Genomic DNA, 12,228 nt, shown 5'->3' on the forward strand with positions numbered 1-12,228 from the left:
AAATACCATGCTGATTCCTACAGTCACTGTTAAGAGTTAACCAGAAAAATATAATCTAATATCCCCACAGGTAAAAATAACCCAAAATAATGATGGAGTACTCTATGAAGGGGAATGCTCAGAAGCAGCAGTACTAAATGAGATGCATGTAAGGTTGATCAGGGACAGTTTTATATACTCAGTGCAACAAAAAAAAATCGGTTTCTGGTTCTCATTAAGGTATAATCAAGAAAGAAAAAAACCCAATATACCCCTGGGCTTCTGTGTTTTGACACGAGCATTACATTAATAAAGGACAACTGGAATAACTGCAGAAAAGATATAGACAGTTGGTGACAAAGATAAATGCATTGTTTATGTGGGGAAAAAAAGGAGCCAATTCTATCCTAGTTTTCAGAAAGGTAGAAACTTTGCACAAGCAAAGCCCTGCTCATTCTTCATTTGCTTGTGACAAAAAAAAGAACAGAAATGCATAGATGATCCTATCCTTAGAGTTCAATCAATCCAATGATTAGAAATACGATACTATAAAATATCCTTTATGCCACTAACTGGTTACCAATCTTCAATCCCTCACACTGATCAGTACTTCACATGGATAAAATTCAGTATGTAATGTTAGACCATCGTACATATATCCCATTTGCTTAAAGCAAGCAACTGTGTAGCACTACCAAATTGCCTTCTTTTATCTGAAAAGCTGAAATACAGGAATAACAAAGAACAAATCACATAACCTACATATATTAAACATCTGTCATCATGAAAGAACATAAAATCAGGCAAATTAACTAGATCATATTTCAAAAAGAAAAGAAGTCCTGCACTTCACAAACCTTACAAAATATTTAATCAGACAAAATCTCCTACAACGGTTAGCTAAGTGCAAGCATCACGGAAGCTTCAATTAAAACCTAAAGTAGTATTCGAAAGCCTCTATCCTAATAACATTCAAGTAAAGAGTGTGACACTGTTTAATGGTCTGAACTCAGGAGAAAATATTTCAAACAATTCCTGATTCACTAGTGGTGAATACTATGAAAATACAGAAAGACAAGCATTAAAATAAAATTTTACATGTCCAAATCGAATGTTTTTCTGAATCAGTTTTTTTAAAAACAAGCTTGCATCCTAAAAGATACAGGAAGATATAAGCAGAAACTATAGTAATGAAACTATCACAGAATCACACAGAATCACAGGTTGGAAGGGACCTCAGGGATCATCTAGTCCAACTATGAGACATTATAAACTGAGTCTGTACCTCAGGAAAACAATGCTAGTGAAATATGTGAGGCTGTGGAAGACATAAATTGGAACGCACCACCTGGAATACTAGGACTAAACAAATGCTGAGGAATTTAGTTTAGGTAAAAGTGCTCCACTGGAACAGAAACAAATTACACTATTTAATAAACTATGTCCAGTTCTTATACTATTGATTCTGAATCTGTGAAGTCAATTTTTGATGAAAAACCAGATCAGATGTCACTCAGAGTACCTGTCACATGGACAGCTAGCTTCTGTGTATTCCTGAAAAGTCCTGGACAGCACGCCATGTGACATGATGGCTTCACATTCAGTACCTGTTTTCTACCTCCATACTTTTCTTTTTTTCCTCCTCATTTTCTTCAGTCACCACTCCTTCCAAAGCCTGTGGGTATGGCATAGTTGAGTGACCATCTCATGTAACAGAGGTGTGCACTGTGCTGGCTGCTACAAAAGTCGTCTTACTTTCCTGGCAAATGCACATCATGGATTACCTATTGTCACACCACAAATACTTTCACAACATTGTGCAAAGATCTGCAGGGATTCAAGCCTAAAGATGCAAAGGATAGTGCTTTTCATTTTTACATTTGTATTGCACTTACTTGGATGTCCAAATGAAAGGAGAAATTATATAGCCAATAACATCAGAAACATAATCATTATTTAAAAGAAAAAATGTAAATATTCAGTAACATAAATTAAACTTCTATGAGCTATTACATGAATTCCATAATAATGTACAGTTAGAATCATGTATGTGTACTACTGGTGCTTGTCAGATGCTTTAGTTAGCAGATCCTGAAAACAGCTTGCCTTTCTCTGCCTATTATAATGCAGCAAAATGAAGTTGATAAAAGCAGAGCAAAAGAGTTCACTTAGCAGCCTTGTACAAAATAAATTTCTTCACTACATTGTGAAGAACTATCCTTCCTGATTTTTTTTTTAAACTTCCCAAAACTAACAGCCACCTACCTGCTGCTGTACTGGTACTTGCTGTACTACCTGTGTGGGCACTGCTGCCTGGCCAGCCACAGATGTCTGTAAAGTCACAGTTGAACCTGTATCCGACCCAGTCTCTGATGTCTGCATCGTGATCTCTGAATAAAATTAAGATGCAAAATTAGAAGGTTAGTGCATTAATGTCTTTATTTTGTCACATATTAGCACACTAATTTCTTGCTTATCTCTATTTGGACCTTAAAATTAGCTAATACCAATCTTGTACAAACAGATTTTTATGTTACTTATATTCAAAATACTTTTATTTGCATGTGCAGAAACACATATGACTTCTCTGGGTTTTGTCACTTTAGCAATAGCTCAGAAAAACCAGCAGCAAATATTCTCTTAGCTTATAAACAACTGGTCATCACCTGAAACTGATTTTTGTCTAGCTTACTGAATTACTAAATTAGATTACTAAAAACTCTATACATTCAAATTCAAAGTCAAAATTCTAGCAGACCACAGAATGAAGGGCTGTAATCTGGAAAGCAAACTCTGAAAAGCATTTCATGAGTCACAGTGAAAAAGCAATTTAAATAACGTTATTCAGTAGAAAGCATTAAAGGCACCGCAATACTTAAAATCTCAGAAGAAAAATTTTGACACTAAAACCACGCAGAAATACACATATGGTAGAGAAGTGCTTAAGATTGTGGCCCTGACATTTGCTGTTCACTGAAAACACAAAGTGTAACCAACTGAAAATAAGCTTACTTGTGCCAAGTTGTAGTGGTTTAGCTGGCAGCTCAGCCCCACACAGTCGCTCGCTCACTCCCCCACCAGTAGATGGGGGAGAGAATCAGAAGGGTAACGCTCGTGGGTTGGGATAAGAACAGTTTAATAATTAAAATTAAAAGAAACAACAACAGAAATGCAACGTAAAGGAGAACAACGAGAGGCGCAAAGCCCCGGGGGAGGGGGAAGGGAGGGGAGAAGGGGAACGAACCACCGAAACAAACCACACACGACGCAGCCGCTCACCACCCGACGCCGCGCCGCTCCCGAGCTGCAACTGCCCCCCGTTAATACACTGGTCATGGTGTCACATGGTATGGAATGAACCTGCCACTGGCCAGTCGGGGTCAGCCGCCCCCACCATGGCCCCGCCCCTCCCAGCCCCCCGCCACGCGGCACAGCGCGGGAAGCTGGAAAGGTTGCCGACCCCCACAGTGAGGAGAATTAACCCCTTTCTCAGCCAAAACCAGCACATTCTCCACCCCTTATTCCATACCATTTACACCATGCCCGTGTCCCATACGATGCAATACAACCGTACCAACCACCACCCCTCCCCTTCCCGTCCTTTAACGTCATACACAGACATCATTCCCTTAGTTCATGGACCTTCCCTGTAAAATGTCCATTAAAACGTCCATTGAGTTCACCCAGTCCGTGACTCTGGGCTCCATGCGCCGAATCAGTCTTTCAGGGTAAGAGAGGTGGTGTGTGTGGCGTTGGGTTGCTGCATGCCGAGTCAGTCATCGTTCCGTCGCTGCTGCACGGCTTGTTTCACAGTTTATCTTCCATGGGTTGGGAGGCTCGTACTCTGATATCATTGATACAACACAGAGCTGACACACAATATTATATAGCAGTTTGCATTGTGCCGTTCAGTTCATTGACTGTTTTTGCCCAAAATCAAATCCCCTTGAGGCACACATAGGACTTCTCCATCCTCCCACATCGCCCACCAAGTGCACCCAAGTCCTCGAGCAAAAGCAGTCCCACGAATGGGTTTGCCTTTGCCGGAGGCAGGAAGAACCCAGTCTGTTTTGCCCAGCATACTTTTTGCATGCACTACAGGGACTCTGTCCCCTTCCACAGTATGTAGGATTTCTGACTGGGCAGGGCCAGCTCGATTGGCAGGTCCCCTCGTGTTGACTCACCAGGTGGCTTTTGCTGAACGTGTATCCCAGTGCTTGAATGTCCCACCCCCCATTGCTCTCAGTGTAGTTTTTAACAGTCCATTGTACCGTTCAATTTTCCCAGAGGCTGGTGCGTGATAGGGGATGTGATACACCCACTCAATGCCCTGCTCTTTGGCCCAGGTGTCTATGAGGTTATTTCGGAAGTGAGTCCCATTGTCTGACTCAGTTCTCTCTGGGGTGCCATGTCGCCACAGGACTTGTCTTTTGAGACCCAGGATAGTGTTCTGGGCAGTGGCGTGGGGGACAGGATATGTTTCCAGCCAGCCAGTCGTTGTTTCTACCACTGTAAGCACATGGCACTTGCCTTGGCGGGTCTGGGGGAGTGTGCTATAGTCAATCTGCCAGGCCTCCCCATACTTATATTTCAGCCATCGTGCCCCATACCACAGAGGCTTTACCCGCTTCGCTTGCTTGATTGCAGTGCATGTTTCACATTCGTGGATAACCTGCGCAATAACATCCATGGTCAAGTCCCCCCTTTGATCACGAGCCCACTTGTATGTTGCATCTCTCCCTTGATGGCCTGAGGTGTCATGGGCCCACCGAGCTGGAATTAATTCACTCTTATGCTGCCAGTCCAGACCCACCCGAGCCGCCTCAGCCTTAGCAGCCTGATCTGCCTGCTGGTTGTTCCGATGTTCATCAGTGGCCCGACTCTCGGGGACGTGAGCATCCACGTGACGTACTTTCACAACCAGGTTCTCTACCCGGGCAGCAATATCTTGCCACAGTGCGGCAGCCCCGGTGGGTTTGTGCCTCTGCGCTGCCAGTTGCTCTGCTTCCACTGCTGTAACCCCCTGCACAGGGCACTTGCCACCATCCGTGAGTCAGTATAGAGATAGAGCACTGGCCACTTTTCCCGTTCAGCGATGTCTAAGGCCACCTGGACGGCCTTTACCTCTGCAAACTGGCTCGATTCTCCTTCCCCTTCAGCAGTTTCTGCTACTTGTCGTGTAGGACTCCATACAGCAGCCTTCCATCTCCAATGCTTTCCCACAAGGCAACAGGACCCATCAGTGAACAGGGCATACTGCTTTTCATCTTCTGACAGTTTGTTATAGAGTGGGGTTTCTTCAGCACGTGTCACCTCCTCCTCTGGTGATAATCCAAAATCTTTGCCTTCTGACCAGTCCATAATCACTTCCTACTCGAGCCCACTGGGTGATCAGTGCAACTCATTTACTCTATGTAGCATCCAGTCTCCATTAGAATTCCGCACTTGCCATATGGGATGGTTAGAGGGTGAGTGGCCACAGTGCCAGTCACTTTGCATTTCAATCCAGAGACCGTCTCTTCTTCCCCCTGTGTGCACTGAATACTGTTGAGCAGGGCTCGGTATGCATGGGCCAGGCCCCAGCTCGTTGCAGTTATCTGTGTCTCTCTGGAGTTTTCAGCGTAACAACATACTTTCTCCAAAGATTCTACTAGGTTTTCAGGATTCTGCACTTGTTCGGGGGTGAAACTCCAAAACACTGGGGGTGCCCACTGCCCTAGGTATTTGCCCGTGCTATCCCACATGCCCTGCCACTCATAACTATCAAGCCTTGGGGCAGATTTCTGGGTAATATTCTTAATTTGCTTAGTCAAAACCAAAACAACATGCCCAAAAACTAACAATAAGTATACGTTAATTACCAAGGATGTTCAAGATATAAAGAGGTGGTTGTAATAAAGGTGGAGACATCATAGAACAAAGTTGCAAAGATACCATTCTGTATTTTCTCCCTATAAAATCTCTCAGAGGAGGAGGTATAATTGCTAATCGCCTCAACAAGGTGGTATCCAAAGTACAGTAATGGTTTCAGCAAAAACCCCAAATACCAGATAAAGCTGAAAACTAGTGTTTACATAACAAATCTCGTAGGCAAAACGTTACTAATCACAGCAGAACACAGCAGACTAAACAAACGAACACCAATCTTTAACACCAACTGCAAAAAGGACAACATGGTGCTGTGACCAGCAGCTGTTATTATCTCCCACCCTTGAGCCCCAAGTTGGGTGCCAAAAAGACTGTCACGGTTTAGCCGGCAGCTTAGCCCCACACAGTCGCTCACTCACTCCCCCACCAGTGGGACGGGGGAGAGAATCAGAAGGGTAACGCTCGTGGGTTAAGAAAGAACAGTTTAATAATTAAAATTTAAAAACAAAACAAAACAAAAACAAACCAAAAAAACACAACAAAAATGCAATGAAAAGGAAAACAACGACAGGCACGACACACGGGGGGGTGTGTGGAATGAACCACCAAAACAAACCGCACACGCCGCAGCCGCTCTCCGCCCGCCGACGCGCCTCCTCAAGCCGCAACTGCCCCCCCTTAATATACTGGTCATGGTGTCACGTGGTATGGAATGAACGTGCCATTGGCCAGTTGGGGTCAGCTGCCCCGGCCATGGCCCCGCCCCCTGCCACAGCATGGGAAGCTGGAAAGGTCCCCGACCACCACAGGCACCACAGTGAAGAGAATTAACCCCTTCTCAGCCAAAAACAGCACAGCTACAGAATACTTTGGCAACCTGAGGATCAATGTCAATAAAAATCAGTAGCATTATCATGCATAATAAAAGAGGTTTATATGGAAAAAAAATCCAAAAATACTTAGAAAGCCCGATCCAGGTGATTTTTAATTTAACTGAACAGACCGAGACAGCTGACAGGGAAGAAACTAGGCGTTAGTCTTCACTCCCACCCCATCCTCCAAACAAATAACAACCTGCCCTGCAAAAAAAACCCTACAATATTTTTTGAGGCAAAGCCGTAATGAAAAATATGTCTATTCAGGGGCATAACAATATATAGTAGGAGGAATTCACTACTGTACAAAAAAAACTTCAGAGCCCCTCAGAAAATTCAATATTCTCCTTGCTCGACAAGTGAACCAGCTGCAACAACAGGCCTTCCTTGCAAGGCTGTGTTCTACAGCAGTTTAAGCTGACTTCTGCAGTCCTTCCCTCCAACTACCTCTAACTCACTTTGCATTCAGACGTAGTAAGTGCAAAGCAGGAAACATGCATATAAATTTGGGATGGGGGCAGGGGATAGGGGCACAACCTTGCCAACTATGGCCATCATTGGTTTAAATCCATGGAACTATGCCTACGGTACTTGACAGACTGATAAAACCTATCTGAGATTCATCAACAGATTCTCAGAGTTATCATACTGATTGAACCCTCTACTTCTTTCCAGCATGCCTGACAAAAATTAGGATACAAAATGAAAAGAAAAAAAAGAATACAGCTTCACAGATGACTATTGAAACATTGAAAATGGATGCCCACAGGAAAAAAATGGAAGAGTTGGAAGCCATCATGCTCCTAGAAGGCTATGACCTAGCTGCCATTACTGAAAGTTGGTGGGATGAATCCCATGACTGGAGTGTGGCTGTTGATGGCTACAGGCAGTTCAGAAGGGACAGGCAAGGACAGAGGGGTGGAGGGGTTGCCCTCTACATCAAAAGATGGATAGATTGTGAATATCTGTCTCTGAAGAATAGCCATTAGCAGGTTGAAAGCTTATGGGTAAGAATTAGAGACCGAGACAACAAAAAGAACCTTGTGGTTGGTGTCTACCACAGGCCACCTGATCAAGGGGGACCTACTGACGAAGCCTTCTTAGTTCAGCTACAGGAGGCATTGTGCTTGCAGGATCTTATCCTGCTGGGGCACTTCAACAACCCCAACATCTGCTGGAAAAGTAGCACGGCAAGGTGTAGGCAATCCAGGAGACTCCTGGAATGCATTGAGGATAGCTTCTTAAGCCAGGTAACAGACATAGACCAACCAAAGGGGATGCGATAGTGGACCTGATGGTCACAAATGCAAGTGAGCTAATCAATGATGTCAAGACTGGAGGCAGCGTGGCCTGCAGTGATCATGCATTGGTGGAGTTCACAGTCCTAGGGGACATGGGTCAGGCGAAGAGTAAACTCAGGACCCTGAATTTTAGGAAAGCAAACTTCCAGCTGTTCAAGGACTTAGTCAATAGGACCCCCGGGAAACTGCCCTCAGGGACAAGGGAGCAGAACAGAGATGGCAGATCTTTAAGGACACTTTCCACAGAGTGCAAGAGCTCTCAATCCCCAGGTGTCAGACATCAGGGAAGGATGGCAAGAGACTGGCATGGATGAGTTGAGACCTGTTGGTCAAACTAAAGGGCAAGAAGGAAGGTGGTGGAAGCAGGTAACATCTTTCCTAAGAAAAAAGCCTGAGAGAGTTGGGGTTGTTCTACCTTGAGAAGAGAAGGCTCCAGGAGACCTTATCGTGTCCTTTCAGTACTTAAATTGGGGTGTATAAGAAAGACAGGGGCAGACTTTTTAGTAGGACCTGTTGCAATAGGACAAGGGGTAATGGTTTTAAACAAAAAACCTATAACTACATATAAGGAACACTTGACAGTGGTGAAACACTGGAACAGGCTGCCCAGAGAGGTGGTAGATGCCCCATCTCCAGAAACATTCAAGGTCAGGTTGGATGGGGCTCTAAGCAACCTGATCTAGTTGAAGATGTCACTCCTCTCTGCAGGGGTTTTGGACCAGATGACCTTTAAAGCTCCCTTCTAACCCAAACTATTCTATGACTCTCTGATTCTATGTTTACTGGAAAACAGTAAATTTCATATCCTTTTTTGCCCACAGAATATGCTGTATAAAATCCAGAATAAAGTTATTTAATTCTAAAATCAGTGCCACAGTTCCAATATTAGTCCACTCTAACTGAAAACCAATAAGTTTTTTCCTTAATTCCAATATTAGCAAGAACATTCAACTTCCACTAATAACATCCAGAAAGAAAATGTTCTTCACCTTCCAATGTGCAATCATCTTAAAGCTTCTGCAGATAAACTAACAAGACATTGTGCCATATAAGACATCCTTAAGCACACTAGACCAAACATAACAAGTACACAGACAATGACAACATTCCTAATGGAATGAGTCAAGTATTTTAGTTTCATACTTAAACACTGTAAACTTTTTCTAAACTTGAGTAATTCAGGTTTTACTCAGTCCTTGAGCAGCACAAAGTGACTGCTAACAAAAAAGAACTTAAGTTGTAAAAAGATCAGCATTCTTAAAGGAAGACATGCAATGCAACTGGCTTTTAAGGGAAACTATGAACTTCAAACTACATTTAACTTGTAAATGATCTTTCACTTAATGAAGACAGATATTTTCATAAATAATTATTCTTCCTTTTTAGAAAGCAAAGCCAACTATTATTTAACAAAGGCTAATTTAGTTGTCTTGAACTTATTTAGAAAACAATCTCTTTTTGTAATTGCTATTTTCCACAATCATACATAAAAGTCATTGGGCATTGTTTTATGCACATATATTGAAAAATAAAGTGAAGTAAAAAATGTGTAGTGTAGACACAGTCCCGTTTGGTCAAAATAACAGTTCTCCCAATCAAGAATTTAAAATTTTTCAAAAGCATCAGAATAATCCTATGGATATGTCTACTCACTTAGGGAGTGAGTAGACATTAAACATTAACTCTTAACTCTTTAATCATTTGTTCTTTTTTCTCAGCCTATTACCTTTCACTTGGAAAATTCCTTCAAAATTGAGGCAAAAAAAAGCGCCAGCTTTTCTGAGCAAGCTTCCACTCGCTTTTATATGTAACCCAGACAAAAACATTAGCAAGCTGGCAGAACAGTGGAAATCAAAAGGTAAACACTGAGTAACTTCCTAATCCACCCCTCTGCTACAAAACCACTTCCAATCAGTTTTAGAGCACAATTAAAGTGAACAGTTTAAGCCACTAATTCTAACAAATGATCATTTAAGATAACACAGCTCCAATGTGAAGCAAAAGTGAACAGTTGAAGAGAATTAAGAGCCATTCTTCTATACCAGCCCTCAGCTTTACTTGACTATATGTTGGTTTTGTGATTACAGTGTACAAACATGTCAATCACTACAAGGGAGGAGGAATGCTACTACAGTCAAATACAGTTTTGACTGGTGAGAGACTGTTCCGTATTGCCATGTATCTGTTAATTGCTAAGTCACATCTCAGGAAGTACTTGACCATTACAGCTGCAATTCAAGATGCTCAAGAAACCAGAGCCAGGTACTCTCATCTAAGTGAGGAACATAATGCATTAATTTCCTCATGGCAGTTGTCATGGATTGTGCCTGGCTGACGTTAGAGCTAGCCCTTTAGGAAAAGGGACCACCTTCATCATAAGAACAGAAGATGCTTTGGTTCTAAATCAGCTGTCAGTCACTGCAGAAAAGCTTTGTGATGGGCCGACTACAAGAGCCAGTGCCAGCTGAGAGTCTGCTCTTAGGTGCTGAGGGATGCTGAGCTGCGATAGTCAACAATCAGGTATTCTCTGCCCAGTCATGGAAGTGACAATGTCCAGAGACGTCTCAGGACACGAGGCAGAATCCAGGGTTAGGTGGAAGAGAATCCCCAGAGAGAACTGTAGAGACCCCAGAGGATTCCATGGCCCAGCCTAGAGATATCCACTGTATAGCTGGTGCTGCTACACTGACCTACCAAACTTCAGACTATGCTGCCCCATCCCCAGAATCCCATTCCTATTGCATGGGAAACCATGTAATCTGAAAACTGCACATATATTTTTGATTAAAGTGTTTTGGTGACTGAGTCCATTTTATCTTCACATTGGCAATTTGGTGACAACCCTATATATTTAAGTATACAATCTGATGTGCTTCTGTACCTCAGAACTGCAACACACTTTTATTAATAATCTGATAGACAGGTTTACTGCTTGCTCTGTAAACTTATTTATCAGTAGGTAAACTAAGATCGCTAAAGCATGGTTGTGGAATATAAACTTTGCCATCCGATGTGCCTAAGCAGAAATAAACCTAATGATTAATAATCAATTATTCGAAAGTGTTCAGGTTGCTTCCCTTATTCTGCTCTAAGTCTCTATCCTAAATGCAATTCGTTACTATTTTACTATAGCTCACTACACAGTATAGATTTTTCCTTGTAGATGCTGTACAATATGTTTGACAGTCAACCTTTTTAGCCGCCTTATTCACTGGAAGATTTTTTAGCACCATGTTAGTGAGGCAGCCAGTGCAATTCTTTCACACTGCATCCATATTAAGCAGTTACATGAACACATTTTTATAATCTAAATGAAGTCTCTCTGTTCTTCACTAATACTGCATATAAGTAAAGGAACTGCATTTTACAGCAGAAAAGAAGTCGTCCTTGCCCAGCGAGACTGTTACGTGTATCGCAAGCAACAGATAGTGAGAGTTTGACGAAGATCCTTTTTGTACTAGTTAATAAAGTAGTTGGACACACCCAACTGTTAATGGTTTTGCTTTGCGCAGCCACTGCTTGTTGCAAAATGTGAACATAAGCTAAACAGGCCACATTCTGCAAGAAGGCTAATCAGCCCCTCCAAGTGGGAAAAAGATATGGTCCAAGCCCAGCTCCTGAATGTGACAAGATTAGTATTTCTTCAGTCTAATGGGCAGAATTCTGGCAAAGATACTATTCTGAAAATTAGACCTTTCCTGTATATTCTGTGCAATTTCATGTTGCCTGTTAAGTTCCCTAAAGATTTTTTAATACACTCAAATTCCCAGTTGGAATCCTTCTGTTTCTAGACTTGAAATATGAAGACTGAATGGTTTAAGAATTTAACTTGATCAATTACTTATCAAATGCAATTGTTAAAATGTGTCAGATTAATGATTACTGTTTGTTTTGTTCCTGGACTACTTCAACCTGAACTAATGTACTTTTTGTAAGCTACAAGAGTTTGCAAAAATTTTGTTCAGCTACACATGCTTTATTGTCTAGATCAAATAATGTAGCAGGCTTTAATTCAATGCAGAAAATTAAACCCTGTAATTAATTTTCAAGTGCAGTAGGAAATTTCTTTTTTCTCCTCTAGAAGGCTAGATAAAACATCACGGAAGGTAAAGTGAACTAGATCTCAAAGTCTCATGCAGTAATGGCAGGCTTTTAATGGTCAGAATAAAAGGCTGGTCTTAAGATCTTATCTATTTATAATGATG

The 12,228-nt window shown here is 42.1% G+C and overlaps 1 protein-coding gene across 4 annotated transcripts in view; it reads right to left on the minus strand.

Annotated features, from left to right (window-relative positions):
* Positions 1-12,228, minus strand: part of RFX3 (regulatory factor X3) — a 137,251-nt gene that overhangs the window by 60,660 nt on the left and 64,363 nt on the right. For 3 of the 4 annotated variants that reach the window (XM_064438070.1, XM_064438067.1, XM_064438071.1), the window contains exon 2: positions 2,245-2,369. In XM_064438070.1, the coding sequence (XP_064294140.1) occupies positions 2,245-2,361 (117 nt within the window). In that variant the 5' untranslated portion in view covers positions 2,362-2,369. Of the gene's footprint in view, positions 1-2,244; positions 2,370-2,991; positions 4,001-12,228 lie in introns of those variants that run through there. The other variant, XM_064438069.1, reaches the window with a different exon arrangement.

This window comes from Phalacrocorax carbo, chromosome Z (assembly GCF_963921805.1).
Source record: "Phalacrocorax carbo chromosome Z, bPhaCar2.1, whole genome shotgun sequence".
NCBI classification, from domain to species: domain Eukaryota; kingdom Metazoa; phylum Chordata; class Aves; order Suliformes; family Phalacrocoracidae; genus Phalacrocorax; species Phalacrocorax carbo.